Below are 20,073 nucleotides of genomic sequence, written 5' to 3' on the forward strand. Positions count from 1 at the left end.
GCGAACCTTTGAGACGTGCAAAACTCCATGGAGTTGTTTTGTTTTGCCAGAGAGAGCCGAAATGAAAAACTGTTACATGTGCTATATCGTCTGCTGAAACATAACAAAAAGCCCAGATGGAAGGGCCAGGGTACATACCTGTCCAAAGTGGACTGTGATTGGCCTCCGGTCTTCTCGGAACTTGGGGTCCTTGGCCTCCACCAGTGGGGACGGCGCAGTCTTTGGCAGCTGCTCTTCTGTGGTGGGGACACAGCCATTCTCGGTGATGTCCTGCAGGGAGAAGCCCGGTCAGGGGGTTGGTGTCAGGGTCATGACCCCTGCCATGAGCACAGGGGCTCCATCCAACCCCATCGCTAAGAGGCCTGCCAGGGAACTCCCTCTGGGACATTCTGAGCCTATCCCTCCGCTAAAGATGAAGGAAACGGAAGGCTAACTTGGCCCTTTGGCTTTTAAGGAGTAGAGAAACCAAAATCATGCGTATTAAATTACAAAGATAACATAATAATTCACAATAGTGTGTGGGGGGGAATGTTTCATCCTACTACCTTACATGGTTATTTTAATTTTTAAATATTCACTCTGTCCACATGCAGACATTTAAAAATTACTTGCAATCATAGCTCGTGCGTAGTTTTACATTCTGTTTTTTTCCACTATAAGCATCTCCACGGTGCTCCATAGTCATTAGAATGATAATTAATGGATGCATAATATTTCACTGAGCAGATACTCAATAATTTAATAAACCATTCTTACTACTATTGGGCATTTAGATTGTTCCTAATTTTTTTTTTAACTTTCTAAACATCTAAACATCACAGTGATAAACACTGCAGTCTTTCTTTCTTTTGTATTATTTCTTTTACAGAAATCCCTAGGAATGAAACTGCTTGATCAAAAGATATAAACATTTTTAAGGCTTTTTTATTCATTCTACCAAACTGCTTTCCAATTTACACCAACCACCAGCAATGGATGTGTTATCCGTTTCACCGTGCGTGTTAGCCTCATCGTTTTAAAAATGTATTGCTAATTTAAGAGGTGAAAAATTAGACCTCATTGTTGTTTTAATTTGCATTACTTTGATTATTTGTGAGAGTGGACATTTTCTCCACATTTGTTTACTGATGATGTTACTGTTTGTGAAAACGATGTGTTTCTGCTCCCTCTTTCTTAGCCCTAGTCTTTCTGGCAGAGAATGAAGAAAGAGACCGAAGTCTAAGTTAGGATTCTATGACCTGGAGAGTATTTAGGGAGCCAATGTCATTTTTTTTAAATCAGAAATTTACATTTAATCTGTGCTTGTGATGAATGACGTCAAATTTTAAGGTAAAGAAAAATCCCAATGTGCCAAAGGCAGGTAATGGCTCCCTTGCCTAACGCTGGCAGCTGACTATACCCATGGGTTCTCTGGGACATGGATGGTGCCGAGTTGTGCAATATGGATCATATGGCTTTATTCAAGTCATGAAACTTGCTTAAATCTTCATTTAAGCAAGGCAGAGATTAAATGTACACGTAAAAAACATTTAAATCATTGTTTTTTTCTAAGTAAAAATAACAGCTAGAATAAAATAATAAATACAGTTTCCAATTATTTTCATTGCAAAAACAAATACACACTTTGGTCAACAAAACACACACCCTTAGTACTCATTAAATTCTGCACATAAAAGACAATTGGCTGTTCTTACTTAGTCAAATAGAGAGAACGGTGACACATGGATGAAAGTGATCCCTTACTAAATAATAATGCATTAAGGAAGAAACACATGTAACATCTTTGAGCCTCAGTCTCCTCATCTGTAAAATGGAGCTATGGCAGCTATGAGGAGTAAAGGAGATTAAACAACATACGTGTCTTGAACATTTTTACTCAGTAGTGTCCTATATACAGGACTCAATAATAATAACTGAGTACCTACTAATAAGGTATTCAATAAACTATAGGGAGTAAATCAACTACACTTTAATAATAAAAATAAATAAACGACACGGATCCCTCCCCCACCCCTCTTCTCTATATGTTCAACTCCACACACCCAGCTGAGTCTCTGCACTGCTTGGTAACAACACAGGGAAATGGTGACCTCTTGGTTGTGCGGGGAGGGCTTGCATCAAGTGGCCCCCGAGTCTTAGCCTGGCTGAGGCTCAGTGATGAGAGAAGTTGCCGCCAGCCAATTAGAAACAGCTTTCTTGGAAAGGGGCTGCCCTAAGGTGCTCAGGTCAAGTGGAACAAAGACGGGGAGGGGCTCCTTCTGTGTCAGCAAATAACAAAGGGCAAAAGAGGCATTTTGGATCCAGTGGGGTTACCGAGAGGACAGACATAAGAGGTTGAGTAAAGCCAAACAGAAAAAAAACAAAACAAAACAAAAAAATTCACTTTTAGTTCAGGAAAAATATTGCATGTGTGTATGATTGGTTGGGGAAAAAAATAAAGACATGAAGCAGTAGGGTAATCTAGAAAGAAAATATTGATAGTAATGAAAACTATAAGATGATAGCTGTTTTTAAAAATGTCTGTGGTAGTTTTGGGAAAAATGTCTTAGTTTAAGTTTTTAAGTTAAAATTTTAAGTAAAAATTTCTTAGGTTTTGTTTTTACCATTTAGCTACCTGTCTGATCTTTCCAATTCACTCAACCTCTCTGCACCTATTTCTTTATTTTTGCAACGGACACCATCTGCTTGGCGAACTTCAAAGCTACTAAGAGAATGGGTTAAATGAGATGAGATGTGAGGAAGCGTTGAAAAATGTCGAAGTCCTGCACAAATTGAACGTTAGAGCCTTATTCCCTGCAAAATGGAAAAAGCACCATCTAAAAGGAAGAGCTTCCCTGTGCTGAGTGTCTACTACTTGAAGTCACTTTTCCAGACCCTTGACCTTCACTATCACACTTAGTTTCCAGAAGAACCACAAGGTAAATAGGATTATCGCTCTTTTATAGGTGACGAAACAGGGCTCAGAGAGGGCAAGTTACCCAAGGCTACACGGCTAGAAAGTGGAGGAGCCCAGAGCAATGTGATTTCTGGCATTTATACCTTATCGACCCATGACAATAGCACAAGAGAAGGTGCTCAACAAATCATCAGGTGTGACCTCGTCCTCAGAAACCCCTTTGTCACACTGACCCTAAGCTGCCGCGCTGTGTGCTATCTGCACACTTACCTTATCCCTATAGACTGAATGCCTTGGGGTTTGGGTTCTCTGCCCCAGAGCCTGGAATACAGTACATGCTTTCTGACGAACCTTTGTTGAATTGAACATTTGGAAGGCAAATGTGTCCAACATACACACGTGCTTGTGCATCAGTAAGCAGTGCTGCACGCTAATTTTCTTTAGTTACAAGAGCCAAAGGTGCCCAAGGCTTCTTACAAAGTCCTGTAGCTCGCCCCACCAGTCTGTTAACTTCTTCACTATTTCCTCCACCTGGAGAAGGATGGCTGCTTCTTCCCAGGGTCCTAGAAAGCAGGGCGGGAGGAGCCCTAGTCAGGAAAGAAATAGGGCCCGTTTACGTCCTCTACTGTAGGTACCAGTAGAGACCTTACACACTGTAGGGATCCAAAACCACAACTCCTGGTGCTCACGATTAAAGAAATTGTGTTCCAAGAATTAACTAAGATGCCATCAGCAAAGAGTATGGGAGAACGGGCACTCTCATACCCTTCTGGTAGGAACACAAACTGCAATTCCTATCAAAACCCTAAAAGAGGTAAAGGGCCTTTGGCCCACTAATTCCACTTCCAGAAATTTATCTGGATGAAATAATTAAGAATTCCCTCATGGATTTACCTATGAGGATGTTTGCCTAGAAAAAATGGGAACTAAAGTGTCCAATAATGGGATTAATGAATGTATGTATGTCCATCAGATAAAATTATACGTAGCCATTTAAAACAACAACATGTGCAGGAAACATTTAGTGGTCTGAGAAATGGTCAGGATACAGTTAGTGAAAATGCAGGTTATAAAATGAGGTTATTTTATTTTTACTTGCCGGATTTGTTGAATTTTCTCCAACAAACATGTTTTTCATTTGTAAATGTTCAAAGTGTCATTAAAAAAAAAAACCGAGGGCTTCCCTGGTGGCGCAGTGGTTGAGAATCTGCCTGCCAATGCAGGGGACACGGGTTCGAGCCCGGGTCTGGGAAGATCCCACATGCCACGGAGCAACTAGGCCCGTGAGCCACAACTACTGAGCCTGCGCATCTGGAGCTTGTGCTCTGCAACAAGAGAGGCTGCAACAGTGAGAGGCCCGCACACCGTGATGAAGAGTGGCCCCCGCTCGCCGCAACTAGAGAAAGCCCTCGCACAGAAACGAAGACCCAACACAGCCAAAAATAAATAACTTAATTAAATTAAATTAAAATTAAAACAAAAAACAAAAAGAAACAAAATCATGAATCTGGTGGGAAGTGTAAATCTGTTCCTTCCTGAAGAGTCACACAGGAGGAAGACACTAGACAGAGCTGCAGATCAGAGGCCACTGCAGGGCGGCCGATTTCTTCCCAGGAGCCTCCACAGCTTGGCTCAGAGCTGGGACACTATTAGTTCCCATCCCTCGGTAAAGCAAAGGAGTCAGAAAATAATCCGATTCGTATCACCTTCCCCAAGCTGGAATAAAAAATCATGACTGGGATCTAATTTCCACCTGTCTGAGGAGAAGGCAGGGCCAGAGTCCCCAGGAGAAGCCTGGAGGCAGGAACCCAGACAAGGAAGGGGGCTCTGTGTGGCCTTGGGTGGGAGCTGGGGTGAAGGAGCTGAGGATGTGACTTCATGAGGCAGAGGTTCCAGGAGAATATTCCTGGCCCAGGGGAGGTAGGGAGCAGGGTGCCTGGAAGACTACTCTGTGTGTGGAGGACCAAAAGGGAGAGGATCCCACGCCAGCCATGTTCTCAGGGTTTGTGCCCACAGGTGTGTGGACAGATTGGTTGCTCCAGGTGTGGGATGTGAGAGGACAGATGGGATGGTAACTCCCACTTGCCGAGTGGCTACTACGTGTTGCTGTTTAAATCCATTACCTCTTCTAATCCTTACAACAATCCAGTAAAAATCTGTATTTCCCCTACTTACAAATGAGAAAAACTAAGTTCAGAGAGGTCTAGTAACTTACTCAATGTCACACAGTTAATATCCTACACAACCAGCACTGAACTCGGTTCATCCATCTGCCTCAGAAGCCTAAACACTGCTCCACATTGCAGGGGGGAGCTTTAAAGCCTCCTGGGAGGCCGAGGCCTCCCATCTCTGACTCAGCTTGCTGGTCTCCATGTTCGGATTTGTGCAGTGCCCTTCTTTTCCAGTCTACTTCACACTAGAGCAAATGCAAATTACAATATGAATACTGATATCGAAATAGTATCCAGAGTTGGAATGTCTGTGATTGAGGTTGCAGCGGAGACAGGGAGCTGACAGTTGTGTGATACGGTGTGAAAACGTCTGTTCTACAAGAGTCTACCGGGATCTCCCTGCCCTACACGTGCTTCCTCACTCTCTTCAATACACTAAGAAATGTTTAGCCGGAAACTCAAGCCTTCACTAACCCAACTGTGAGTTTGCTCCTTTCAATCACACAGACTCTAAATCAACAAGCTCAATTTATCTTTAAAAGATCAAAGATTTAAAGAGGGCTGTGAGGGAATTGCCTGGTGGTCCAATGGTTAAGACTTGGTCGGCCCTTTCACTGCTGTGGCCCGGGTTCAATCCCTGGTCTGGCAACTGAGATACTACTGCAAGCTGTGTGGTGCGGCCAAGAAAAAAAGAAGGGGGCTGTGAAATGGACACAGTTGATTCAGTCATTTTGATTTTGATACTGAAGAAAAAAGATAATTTTTTAGGGGTTCCCCAACAGACAAAAGAATGACATCCTTATGTAAATATCTTAACCTTTCCTGTAGGTGAGAAAGAATGTGTGTGCAGCCACTGCTTTTAAAACAGGGCATTCTGGTGCCAGCTGCGTACGGCGCTGCAATAGAATGTGATTTGTTGAGAGCCGCAAGCCCAGCCACACAGCATCCTCCTGCAGGCCAGCTCTGGCAGGGAGGTGCTCTGGACAAAAGCACTGCATTCTCCCTTTAGAAAGCGACGGCTGGGTAGCATTCTTTGCCATTTCTTCTTCTTCCTAATTTTGAGCAAGTTAAACTTCAAAGAAGGCCAAGCTATAGAAGAACTTGACCACCTTGTTCCATTTATCCAGAGAAATGTGTTATCCCTCCTTCTTTTTTTGTTGTTGGGCCGAAGCAGAGCAGGTATGGAATAAAGCCACACTACAGTCTCTATTAACAATTATTTGCCAATGGTCACACGGATACCCTGAAAGCGCCTCTTTCAGATGCTTTGAAAGTCTGCAGCACAAATGAACGAGGGATGGAGAAGGGGCCCTGCTCAGTCGTATTAGAGATGGACCCTCCACACACCATGGTGACCTCTCCACAGGTCAGCCCCACATTTTCTATTTGCAATTCAAACCCAAGGCGAGAGTGAAGAGGGCAAGGTTGGGTTCTTGATTATACCTGAGGGGTCACCATTGCTATGCAGAGTTAGAGGAGGCCAGGCGGCAACCCAGTACATTTGAAAATTGGGTCTTTGTTGGGAATTGCCTCAATTTCATAGCAGAAACCAAACTTGAGATGTCTGTATTGGACGCATCTAGGGAGCCACACAGATATGTTGCCACGTAAAGGGGAAGGGGCAGAGGAGAGGAACAAAAAAGCCAAGGAAATATTTTCTACCGCACTGAGAGAGGTCAGACAAAGCCAAATCCTAAATTAGCTCAGGAAGGGGAGCTGCAGCACTGTGGAAGACCTGGTCCCATCTGTCCCAAACAATGCTAGAGTTTCAATTACAAAATAGCTCTTCCAAGAACAACTGCAAAATATCAAGTCTGAAGAAATCTGTAAAACCGAAGGGGGGGAAAAGTGAAAATTGAAAAGGGTGCACTAATAGATCTGTCAACAGTCCGATGGTGACAAGCCACATTTCTATGAAATGCCTTCACCATTTGTGTCACCTGAAATGTACTGACACTCTCTATAGAACATTATCTCCTGAAGCTATTCTTGAAAAGACTGGCAGGGGGAAGAGGAGAAGGGGGGAAAAGGCTCTGCCTCAGATACCATCAAGGAAAGGAAAGGGGGATGGCGTGAAGGAGAGTGATCTAGATTGTTTAAGTGAACCTTTGAACAACATCAAAAACCTGAGCTTAACTGGTTATCTGCAGAAATGTTACACATCATAAAAAGGGGATTTTCTTAAGGCCCGATGCTTACTCATACGAGGAGGGAGGCAATGGCCTGCAGAGAGTGGATCTGACCAAGGAGGCACACGTGTCCTCTGCTTGAGGCGGGACCCTTTCTTTGCTTACTTTAGGTAATATTCTAATACTAGCCCGATGCAGTTATCAAGGAGGGAAAACCTGGTGAGAGCTCCGCCCTCCCTGCCCCTCCATTTTATATCAGCAGTCCAATTCAGTTACATGTGACTGGGATAGGAGATAAAAAGGTATATTTAGGGACTTAAATAACATCCAAGTAAAGAATTCCACCTGCCAGTCTCTGGCAGGGTGCAACGGATCACAGTTAAGGTCTATGTGAATTTACATTAGCAAGATTTTAATTTCAGGACTTGAATCTCAGCTGCTAAAGATCCACTCTCAGCTGAAGCTAAGCATTTGAAGCTTAGTCAGAACAAATTCTTTTGCAATTAAAGTTAAGGAGTCAATTCCTCTGACCATTTCAAGTTAATGAGAGGTCCTTTCTGACTTCCTAAAATTAAAACTGCTTTCAATTTTTAAAAAACTGCCGAGACAGACGAAGGCCCTTATTAGCCTGGTAAATTTCGGGGGTGTGGGAATAATGAAATAAGTGATCTCAAACACCTTTTGGAAGACAAAACACTTGTTTCAGGAAGGCAGTATGAAATACTATAGTGGTAAGAGCAAACACTGAGGTAGATGGATCTGGAATCGAATCCCGGCTCTGCCAGGCTCGAACAGCATGACCTTGGGCAAATTACTCCACCTTTGAACCGTGGTCCCCTTACACATGAAATGAGAATAAGACCCCCCAGTGTTGTTCTATGGATTAAACGTGAAAGCTCCTGGCCTGGACCATCCTTAGAAAGTGCTTAACGAAGGCTGGCAATGCTATTAATGATGATGATATTCATAACAATATAAAGATGCCCTCTCTGTTGTATGAACCTCTCTGTACAAGTCCAGAGAATCAGGTAGGGGGACTCTTAGTCAGGATGTAGTCTGTATGATTTTATACGATTTTACTGATGGTCCGAGAAGACAATCAGAGCCTCTCCCTGCCCCTCTGAGTCTCACACATGAACTGTGAGTAGAGCCCGAAGTGTCCTCCTCAAACCCACCCTCTGTGCCCTGTTCTGTGTGGCGGCCGCGTGCATGCCAGAACCATGGCAGTCATTTCCTGGAGATGCTTCTTGGTTTTGGTTACAGTCAGCCCCAGAGCAGAGGTCAGCTGTAGGAGGTGGTGGTGCCGGGATGGGGAGGCCGAGCCAATTTGTATGGACCCTGGTGAAGCTCAGGCCCGGTGGGGCGGGCAGGGGACAGACTGACAGTGGTAACTCTGAACTTGCTTGCCTTTATGGGTTTAAGCCAGTCTTAATGTTATTTGAAGACAGTTTTTTGTCTGTGAATATTTATAACAGTGTGAAAACTCCCGGACAGCTGGTAATGCATTTTGAAGTGTGCTAACAACACTGTATCAAACAGCCTCTATTGATCACATCGTACTTTTTTGTGGCCACGCATTTCATACATGGTGCTTATACATTTTGAATAAGAACTTCAAGTACCTTTTGCTTCAAGCGGTTTTTCACCTCTTTTATTCCCATTTTTGCATGATCTTTTGCCTGCATGAAAAATTAATTTAAGTTAAGATTCCCTCTCTGTTTCCAGCAGGGACTATGCTTGATTTCAGTCCATCGTGAATCACCTTCTCTGATTACTAGAAAAAGGAAGGAAAAATGGGATCATCAAGTTGAAAACATAATGGCTATGAAAACAAATACAGTGTTGAAAGGTTAAAAAAAAAAATCCCTTAAAGAGGCTACAGAGATTTTATTTTCTGCATTTTGATGGGACTGATTTTTTTTCCCCTCCGAAGCCCTTCTTCTGCTCTCTGTAATTATTTATCTCCGCAGCCTGGTGACAGCTACCAGTAAGAGGAGAGCAGAAGCTTCTTCAGCTGCAAGATTCAGAATAGCTATTACACTTCACCAGGGCAGGGCCTCAGGACCAATTTTCTGCCCAGGCTGAACAGACACATCGCTGGGTTTCTCTGGTGCCATTTCTTAAATCTCATTTCGGCAGACACCCTGGCTTTTATTTTCTGTCATTCTAAGACCTGTGTGGTTCTCTTGGCAGCCACCCGCCCCATTAAAATAGCTACAATTTAAGCACAGAAAGGACTAACAAAATTAAAAATGGAAATAAAACAAAACCACCCCAGTTAAGTGGCTCAGAGTCAAATTAGCAAGCAAGAGAAATCATGAGAAAAAATACTTGAGGCCCGTAAAAGACGGAGCACCGGGAACTGGTGTGTTCTCTTATTTTCACTCTGCTGTGGGCACGAGTTTCACAAACAATGCATTTCCTATATAGGGCAGTGATGAGAGAGATGATGAAGAATTTGGGACAAAAATTCGGGGGTGTGTCCCACCAGGAGCACTCTTCAGTAACCTGTAAAGGAGCTGCTTTATTCTAACATTCTAACAAGGATACGTGTAGGAAAGGTCTGCCAGAACACCTGACAGACCACAACTCTGGTTCTCAGGGATGCAGGCGTGGAGCAGCCTGAATTTTAGCCACCCTGTCTACATTTTAAAAGCTAAAACCAGTAGCCTCCCTTTTCTCTATTGCAGCAACTGTGTGTAGAAACATTTTAAATTAAAAATGTCACTGACCTGGTCATAAAACATCAATGCCAAATAATTCTAAGAGCATTGAGAGCTTTAGGAAATTACACAGCAGCCCCCGAATCATCTCTGCAACATAGGATCAGGTCTATTGAAGAGTTTCGTCATGCGAAGGAACAGATTTGTTGGGATCCTGAGACCAAGACCAGTACTTACGAACTTATAGACAGTCTTCATGGCTGGGTTTGCTTTCGTTTTTACAGTATTCAGAATTGCTCCACTTCCTTTCTATAATAAAAACGCCAGTTAGCAATTTGGACTGAAGATATAGTAGGCCAACACCAACAAAGACCTCTTCTCTTTAATCAAGTTAAGCCACATTTCGTAAGTGTGTAACTTAATTAGAGAAACAGCCCTAGATGGTGACTGGTCCCGGGCAATTAAGTTACGGCCAGGCGGAATCCCTCTGGGGGGTATGGGAGCGGGTGGCGAATGAGGATGGAGACAAGCTAGCTGAGCGGGGAGACCCCAGGCTCAGTAGTTTGCTTGGTGCCTGTCCGCTGGCTGGGAGGAAAGCTCGTCACAGGCTCTCTGAGGCAAGGGTTTCCTCAGAGTGATCTACAGCTTCTCAAGAAGTTCCAGTTACCACGGACAACATTAAGGGAAGTTTAATAACAATGGACTCTAACTAACACCGAGCCAGGGCAGGAAACTGGGGGCCCACTTGGGCAAGATTATCTGGCTACTGTGGCTACCTTAAGCCATGAACCCTTCTTTCCTCACCCTGGTTTTCTGTGTTGTTTTTTAAAAATCACTCTGGCAGGCTGCCTCCCTAACACGTACATCTTGACAAAGGGAAAGAATGAATAGCCACAGATGTTCATTGTTTATACTTTAGTATAAATCCAACATACCGATTCTTTGGCTCTTTTTTCAGGAGAGCAGGGGAGCAAAAGGAGGAGGGAAGGCTTTCCCAGTACACAGAGGAGGCAACGAATGTGTGTGAAGCGCACAGGCTCTAGACGTTTTGTGAGGGCTCACTGTGGGGACGTCCTGGCTTAGGCTCTGAGGGTACCGAGCCACCGGAGGACCGGTCTCTGCCTTCAAAGACCTCCAGTCTGGGGGGTAAACAAGTGCAACCCAAGATGGTGAGAGCCGCGCTGGCCGAGTGCACAAGGAGGGTGGTGGCAGCTCACTGTGTGGAAGGGCGGAGAAGGCTTTCGAGGATGAAATATTTGGTCCATGAAGGATGAGTAGGAGCTCATGGTGGGGAGAGGAAGGATAAGAACATTCTAGGGACAGGAAACAGCACATAAGTAAGTGCAGAAGCTGCAAAGCCATGGTGTGTTCTGTGAGTAACAAGGGCCGTGCATCACGGGAGGACTGGCAAGTGGGGCTGAGAGCCAGACAGGGTCAGCCCACAGAGGGCCAGCACGAGGAGTCCACACTCCAGAAGATTTTTAACCAAATGCATCACATAATCAGATCTGTGGTAATTCCAACTGATTTGAATGGAGAGAGAGACCTGATCCAGTGCGTATACAACAGAGTAAGATACGCTATGTAATTATTAGGATTAACTTTTAGCACAATTTTTGGTAACTGCCTGCATTAGAAAATTTGAGCTTTAATTAAGAACTTCAAAATTTGACCTAGAAAGCGTTCTCTGTTGTAGGATAATAGGAAATTTTCACCCACTCACATATTCCACACTGCTTTCCAAAATTACTCAGTATCCTATTTCAATGGTCCTTTAGAGTATTAAAACTCCCTTTATCAATCGATCAACAAGTCCTTATTGCTTGTCTGTGATTTGCCAAGTGCCGTGTTTGGCCATATGAGAGGAACAAAAGAAGCCTTTCATTGAGGAATTGCTTACTCTCGGCCCACTGCAGCCACTTCCAAGGAACCTGCCTTGGCAGTAGCGCACTTGGCCCACAAGCAGGAGAGAATACTTGTCACACTGTGTCGGAGCTGCCCGTCTATGTGCCTGCCTCCCCAGTAAGGCCGGGAGCTCCCCCAGGGCAGGGCCTGCGTCCTGCTCTCCACTGTCTCCCCAGCACCCAGCGTGGCGCCCAGCACACAGCAAGCCCTTTGGTACACACTCACTAATGAACCCACGTAAAGGAAAGGCAAGCATCTGAATTCTTTAGTGGCTTCTGAAGCCCTAAGCACCTGGCTTCCAACACAATAAAAAACTGTTCACAGCAACAGCGAGGGGATGAAAACTCTCAGGGATGCGTTTTCCATCCTCTCAGGAGCCTTTGCGGTGAAACATATTCAGAGCAGCAAGAGGGACGAATTTTTGGTTTTCCCATGAAGAGTTCCCAATTGGTCTGGCCCTAGAAGGAGACCCCGCAAAATGCTCTAAGATGGCAACATCCTTTCAACACGCCTTGGCCTGCTTCCTGAGACACGGAAGCGTCTCCTGGCTCTCATCATCCTCACCGAGGGATGGCTTTGGACAGTCTCATCCTTGGCCCCAGAACGGCCTGGCTTTACAAACAAAAGCATCTTCAGCTGGGAGAACAGAGTGCCCTGGGCCGAATGACAGCCTGGTGGGTGGCAGGGGAAGAGGAGGGCTGCCAGGAGGCTAAGGAGGGGCCCAGCTGGCTCTGCGGGGGTGACACTTACCCGGACTGTGGAGAGCCACTGGTGGTACAGTTTATCGCTCCCTGGGGAAGGAAGAAGCAGAGAAGCTGGTATTTAAAGAAGTCATGTGTATGCCCTCAGGAGTTCCTCAAGTTGCTTTCAGCATGCAGGACTTGGAAAGTTCAAAATCTAGAGAATCACGTGGAGGCTCCCATGCACCACTCCCTGAAGGAGTTGCTGCCACAGGTTTTCTTTCTCAAAGTGAGATCTGATCCTATCAGTGCCCCGAGTACAAACCCAAATCCTCCTCCTTGCCTACTGGATAGAGGTCGGGCCCCTTAGCAACCCTGCTCTCTTCCCCTGTCCTGTCTTGGCAGTACCCACCCTCTGCCTCTCCATCCTGTGCTTCCATCCTGCACAACCTCAGGCTCCCTGGCCACACCTCCTCCAAGCCGTCCATGCCCTCGCAAATGCTGTTCCCCTTGCCTGGCCACCGTTCCCTGCTCTCTCTGCTGCAGGGACCAGCTCAGTCATGTCCTCTGTAAGTTTCTCTTACTCCTTCCTCTCAACAGCCCTCTAGAATAGGTAACACCCATTCAGAGGTCCACGTTCTCTAAAGTTCTGTGAGCCACGCCAGGGCAGGAACCACAGGGCCGTGTGTCCAGTGTAAGCACACTGCTGGACACACACTCGGCCCTTCTCATGCTTAAGCAGTGACAGGGAAAGAAAAAGGAGGTGCTGTGAGGAACTGATTCATTTTATCTGGTGGGATAAGTAGGTCTTATCAGCAGACAGCTTTTCTAGGAGTCCGAATGACTAGACTTAGTTTAGCAACACATAAAGCCTGTCTTCTCCCCAGAACCCACATTCAACTGTTAGAATGCTACTCAAAACCCGCCTCCTTTGTGAAGCCCTCATATTACAGAGTGAGCATTAATAGAGCCCTACTCTACCTGCACAAAACCCCGTGTCTGCTCCTTTTCCTGCAGTGGCTTAGTCTGTATTTGTCTTTAGTTATGAGCTTTCCCCCATCAGTCTAAAAGTTCCCTGAGGGCAGAACTGGGCCCCCCGTTCTTACTGTACAGGGCTGTGGACACAGTAGATGTCCAGGAAATGCTCATCAACGACTCACACACCAGTTTTATTGACTACTGTGCTCTCCATGCAGCACAGGCTGGTAGGGCCTGACAAAGGGGTCTGTAGGTGAGATCACACCTGGCTCTATGAGTTTATGGACTGCCAGTTGGATTATCAGCACAGTCGAGACCAGACACACGCCCAGCAATAAGAGGGGGCTAGTAGTGTGATTATTATTGTTTTGCATTTAGTTTTACTTTGCTGACAGAGACTGAGGCTTTGGGTCTTGGAAAGGCAGCCAGATTGGGATTCAGGAGGCAGGGTCAGCCACTAACATTTCTCTGGGCCTCAGATGCCTCCTTTGAAAAATGAGAGGATGATTCCTCTGGTTCTAAAGGCCTGCAGAGACAGGGCACCCGCCATGATCTTCACATTTTAAAGAAACACTACTAAGCCGCGATCCTCTGCCAGGGTCTGTCCTGGGCGACTGCACAAACCTCTCCTTGGGGTCTCTGATTTAATCTCAACAGGACTCCTGTGAGGTAGGCACTGTTACACTCCGTGCACAGATAAGAACACTTCAGCTGAAAGAGGTGAAGTGACTCGACCAAGTTCTCACTGCTGGGCAGTGAATCCTGGTCTCCTAATTCGATTCCTCATGTGCTTTCCACTGCATCGTGCAGGCCACTACGTTACCTAGACTTCGCCCACCCAGGAGAAGCAAGTGACCCCAGCACAGAGGACTTCAGATGGGCCAATGTGCCTCTCATCAGAACATGAAGAGGAATTCCAACACTTCAAGGCCAAGGTTGCAATCAGTCTCTCTAATCCCCGGTGAAGGAAAAAAGAAGTCACTGCCACTCCTAGCGAACACACCCCAATCCCACAGACAGCCCACAGCTCAGAAAGAAAAACGAAATGCCCTCACCAGCATACTCGCCCATGTTGATCTCCTCTTCAAAAACATCACTGAAGCCCTCACCGGAATTGAGAAGGTCTAATCTACCATCGATAAACTATACAAAGAAAGAACAAAAGCATAACAGCTAGTGCAAAGGAACGGGGAAACGACGTTCAGCTGGGCTCCTTAGTAGATGACCAAAGAACCAAGACAGGAAAGGGTCTTTGGAATTGTGAGCTTAAAAAGGCGAGTTTCTGAAAAACTCGCTGCGTGTTTATGATAACTTATAAAACTGCACGGCATATTTGCAAAGGCTCCGTCTGGTGGCTGAGCTCCCTTCTCACCCAATCTCCCTCCCCAGACTCTGGGCCTCTCTGGGATGAGGCCTGCGTCCCCCCCATGCCTGCAGCCTCAGTGCTTAGAGTGGAGGCAGCTGCAGAAACCCCACCAGGGACCCAGGTGCAGAACAGGCGAGGGTGCCGGGCACCTGCTTGAAGAGCTGCAGCTGTGTGGCGTTCTGCAGGAACTGCCTCATGGCTCCGGAGCGATAGTGGGACACGAAGGCTTCCTCGCAAAAGGTGATTGGCTCCTCCTGGGAGACAGAGATGAGACGGGGAGAGGAGGGTTAGAGGGATGGAGTGAGAGAGATCAGTGCTTGAACTCTGTTAGGTGGCACTTCTATATCTGCTGATTTATCTAATCCTCACTTACCTGTGAAGTGGCTGTTATGCTCGATGGCATTCTACTCTGGATGAGGAAGTTATTTCAGAGAGGAAAAGACATCTCCCAAGGTCGTAGGGTAAGAGGCAGGGTGGGAACCAAGGGCAGTATTCCAAACCCCGCCCTGCCCCTTCCATATTAGCCACAGGCACACTCCAACAGCAAGTTAGTGGGATGTGCCCTTGGTGGGGGGGGGGGGGGGGGGGGGGGGATTTCCAAACTCTTTTTTTCACTTTTAGGAGAGGAACTCTTTCTCTGGACAGCACCTTAGGCAGAAGGAGACCTGCCGCATTCAACAGCGCAGCTGCTCTGGGAGGGCTGGGGGCAGGAATGGAGGCTGGGCTCTCCTTGCTGGGTGGTACCCCGCCCCCACTTGCCCCTTTGCAGTCCCTAAGGCACCAGCCGTGGAACGCAGTGTGGAAACTATTTACAGAGTGAGCTTAACCAGTAGTGAGTTATAATTTTAAAATAATTAATTATATTAAAAACCAGGGATGATCAAAAATAAGAGTTATCATCCAGTCAACTTTGTGCTTACGCTGCTTGATGAGGACTACATTTTATGAGTCAAGAAGAGACACCCTAAGCTTAAAAAACCACCCATCTTTGTAGTCAGCACCTCACTCCTTCTTTGAAGGTATGTGGAGTACTCATCTACACAGACAAGTCTTTAATTTCAACAGTGTATTCTCAATTCTGAAAGATCAGACTTTTACATGTTGAACTAAATTAAAGGTACCTCTCCCTTCACAGACTTGGTGGCAAACACAGACGTTTGAAGCTCTACTTTTATCCTGCTTTAATGAGTTAGGTGAGTGTTAAAGTTACTGTGTAGCGGCTGTAAATTCCAAGAGTCCTTCCTGCTTAAATCCAGCCAATATTAGCTCAGCAACTGGGCAGACCTACTGCTCAAGGGTGATAAGGATGACCCTAAAATACTAGGGTGAGGGGAATGTTTATTTTTATACAGTTACACCTCACCTAATTTTACAAAGAATCTGAGGCAGCTTACATGAGCACCTAAAACAAAGAAAAAAAATCAGCGCTGGAGAATACATAAATATGTAAAACGTATTTATTTGGGAAAATAGTATCTGGATATGCAGATCCTATATGGTTTCTAAAATTCAGCTACAAAATTAGCTCTGAGCTTCCTGGCTGCCACCGAAGCAAGAAGGGAACAATGCAAATGTTATATTGTCTGTGAGGAAAAAACACACACCAGTTCCTCAGGAAAAAGGGTTTTCATGACATTTATTACTTTGGCATGGATTTATACCTTCCTTGCTGAACAGTGGAAAGATCAGCTGGTGAGAACCAACAGAAGCCCACCTGGAATTCCATTCCTGTGGCCTAGAAGTGTCGCTCCTCACCCTTGGAACCACAGCAGGGCAATTAATTCTCTCTCCAGGAGGCCTCATCCACGAGCACAGTGTCACCCATACACTGATCACTCCTGATAAACACTGTCAGCTCAGACGTCTCTTTTTCCAAACCCATATGTCTCAATCCCCGCCTGAATGGCCCACCAGAACCTCAAACTCAGAATGGCCAAAACTCCCAATTACTATCCCATCTGGACCGCACTCTAAATCTTTTTTTCTTTCTGAAGTTATCATTATCCATAGCTACTCACAGCAGACGTATCAATTCCCTAGTCTTTCCCATTTCCCCACTGCAACGTCTCATCTGTCTGTCCCCTGCTCTCTATCCCTTGGCAGGGGCCTGACTGCCATGGTGGACGTTCAGCTTCATGTCCCTCTCTTGTTTCGTTCCTCCCCGTCCACTTCAATCCTTCTGGCCAGAGTGATTTCTAAAATGCATATTGGATCACGTCACTATCCTACTCAAGAACTTTGATGGTGGAGATGTTACATTTGTGTGATTATTTAATTCTTGCACTAGACTATCAGCTTCATGGGGGCAGGAACAGTCCCCGTTTGTCTAACAGCAAGTGTCACACACGCGAGCTCCTGTGCGGGGGAGGAAAGAACAAGTCCTTGCTCCTTAGTCAGGCAAACAAACCTTTCCTAAGCTGAGAGAGTCCTTGCTTTTCCAGAGTCCTTTTGTGTCACTTTCCTATGCTCCCCCGTACACCTTATGCTTCAGAGGTATCTCCTAATCACAGGCCATGTCCTTTCCCACTTTCTTCCGTGCTTTTGCCAGTTCTACTCCTTCCACCTGGACTGTCATGCTTTAAACACAGGCCTGTGTGCGGCAGTCACTTACCCCTGCTCAGTGCTCCCACAGTGCCTTGTGCACCCTGAGTGCTGGGTAATCTTCACTGGTGTCCCTGTGACCAGAAGCTCGAGAGGGCAGAGGCCCTGCTGGATGCATCACTATACCCCCTGGGGACAGTGCAGCAGCCAGCCCCCAGGTAGAAGCTCGAGGATGTTGGTTAAAGAGCTGCAGGACGTGCTTGGCCTGGCTCCTGTCACACGAGCCCTGCGATCTGTGTGGCTGAGACACCGCTTAGTCTGATGGTGGAGAGGTCTCAGAGTACGAGGCCAGGCTGAGTGACGCTTATGTCCAGGGAGTTTAGAGCTGCTCAGAGGAAATGCTCATTGGAGCTGTTAGCATTCACTCCTGGAGCTTTGGCCCAGTGTTGCCAGGAAGGAGAAATCTGCCGAGGGACTAATAAATTCAAGAGAGTTTGCAACCAAATTTGCATGGAAGAGTAGCCTGAGGCAGGCTTTAGCTGTAGGAGAGCAGAAAGAATCTCATCTTTGGGGAGACAAGAACATTTTGGGGCCTGTTGTCTACTTAATGGAGATGACATCCCCTGGTCAGATGTCTGCGCCATAAAAACGAACAGAAGGACATGGGCACGGATGGGAAAGACTCAGGGGAAACGTCGACAAGGGGGGCTCTTTCCGCAGAGAGCTTAAAGAACAACATCAGCAGTGTCAGTTGGACATGGAAACAAGTACTGGCTACAGCGTCGTGCTGCTGGGCTGGGTGGCAAAATACGCACTGGAGTCAGAGAGGAAAAGGCTGGTCCTTGCAGGGCAGCAGGTGCGGACATATGAGGAGAAGTCGGCACGTTCAGTGGAGTCTGGAAGGGTGAGTCAGTTAGGTGAGCCGTTCCCACCCATTCAGGGCAACTGTTCTACCCTAACCCTGCACTGTCACTCAGAGTCATGTATAAAGGTCTGACCGGCAGCAGGCACAGAGGGCGCATTCCCCTGCACTACTCACCTTCTAAGGAAATGACAATGATCACGGTTCACCTGATCCTTACAGAACAGCAGGTAGGGTACCTTGCTTGAGGTCACATGACCCACACATGGCAGAGTTGGGGTTTAATACGAGGTGGCCTCCAAAGCTCAGCCGTCTCATGCATGGTCTGCTACAGACTTGGGTTTTCTCTGAGGCCTCAGCTTTGTTTGCTCTTGGACACCTGCTGGGGAGCACAAGCATTCTCTTTAAAGTGGGAGCCCCTCATGTTCTCCTAGTGGACACTCAAGAGTACCAGCCCCTCAGAGACAAACAACTCCCGGGAGGGAGTAGGCAAGGCGTCGTGAAGGAGGTGCTCCTTCTGTCATGGAACCAAATGGACACCTAACCATTTGTACCCACTTGTCCACCTCCTCCTGCGGTTGAAATGGCTGCCCCCACTCTGCTCTCTGCAGCGGAGGGGAGAAGGCAAGGTGTCTCGTTAATTCCCTCCTTTACAAGAAGTGCTGATTTAGTTCTCCTGTTAGGCTCCTGTTAGGATTAAAGCTTTTGTCTTCTTGGGAGACACTCTAGGCGCTGGGGTTACTGACTGATAGCGACGTTAATTCAGGCAAGTCAGGCCGTGAGCATTCAAGCTCAGATCGCATTAGTAGAGTTTTCCATCTATGACCCGAAGGACAGTTAAACACAGCTGCTTAACCCTATCAAGGACTTTGTTATGGAAAGACAAGTTTTACTCTTGGTTTATCCTCTTGACACATGGAATCAATTGGAAATTCCATTATTAATGAGTCCATCTATGTTAACAGGTGAAGTTGGTGATTCCAAAGGTTTTTGATACTTCCAGAAATAAACGGCTTTTATCCACAGCATTGTGGGTACTGGCATAAAAATAAAATCTCCCATCAGATTCCTTGGCATCTTTCCTTGTTCTGCTGGTCCATACTCAAAGTATCAAATTCTTATTTTCCTTCACAAATTTAATTTTTATCAAAAATTTATGTGCACATTTACCCGGAAATTCTAAGGAAAAAAGGAGGTGTCCACTCTTTATGGACCTTGCTTAAATTTTAAAAAAATGATAATTTTGGAAGATTCATCCATCCAAACATTTTTAAAACACCTATTGTGTGCCAGGCTCTGAGTTAGGGGAATACAAAGATGAATAAAATACAGTTCCTACAAGTAATACCAATAATCAAATAACGGGTGGGAGTAGATGAAGGTATGTAGAGATGATACGAGAATGGCAGAATGTTATGTTTATAGCAGCATTATTCACAAAAGCCAAATGATGGATGCAATCCGAATGTCTACAGATGAATGAATAAACAAAATATACATAAAATGAAATATTATTCAGCCTTCAAAAGGAAGGAATTTATGGCACAGGCCACAATATGAATGAAACTTGAAGGCATTACGCTAAGTGAAATAAGCCAGCAACAAAAGGGCAAATACTGTCTGATTCCACTTATCTCTAGAGTTGTCAACTTCATAGGGACCGAAAGTAGAATGGTGGTTGCCAGGGGCTGGCGGGAGAGACAGGGAGCTGTTGCTTAAAGGGTACACACTTTCAGTTTTGCAAGATGAAAAAAGTTCTAGAGATGGATGGTGGTGATGGTTGCACAACAGTGCGAATGTACTTCATGCCACTGAGCTGTCCACCTAAAAATGGTTGAAGTGGTAAAATTTATGTTATGTATATTTTACCATAATTAAAAAA

At 45.8% G+C, this 20,073-nt stretch overlaps 1 protein-coding gene across 5 annotated transcripts in view; it reads right to left on the reverse strand.

Annotated features, from left to right (window-relative positions):
- DENND1A (DENN domain containing 1A) overlaps window positions 1-20,073 on the reverse strand; it is a 537,874-nt gene that overhangs the window by 59,143 nt on the left and 458,658 nt on the right. For all 5 annotated transcript variants that reach the window (XM_029202625.1, XM_029202629.1, XM_029202624.1 and 2 more), the window contains 6 exons: window positions 14,938-15,042; window positions 14,478-14,565; window positions 12,515-12,555; window positions 10,097-10,168; window positions 8,819-8,875; window positions 139-270 (listed from right to left, as the gene is read on the reverse strand). In XM_029202625.1, the coding sequence (XP_029058458.1) occupies window positions 139-270; window positions 8,819-8,875; window positions 10,097-10,168; window positions 12,515-12,555; window positions 14,478-14,565; window positions 14,938-15,042 (495 nt within the window). The remainder of the gene's footprint in view (window positions 1-138; window positions 271-8,818; window positions 8,876-10,096; window positions 10,169-12,514; window positions 12,556-14,477; window positions 14,566-14,937; window positions 15,043-20,073) is intronic.

This window comes from Monodon monoceros, unplaced genomic scaffold (assembly GCF_005190385.1).
Source record: "Monodon monoceros isolate NGI ecotype Baffin Bay Population unplaced genomic scaffold, NGI_Narwhal_1 Super_Scaffold_5, whole genome shotgun sequence".
Lineage (NCBI taxonomy): Eukaryota > Metazoa > Chordata > Mammalia > Artiodactyla > Monodontidae > Monodon > Monodon monoceros.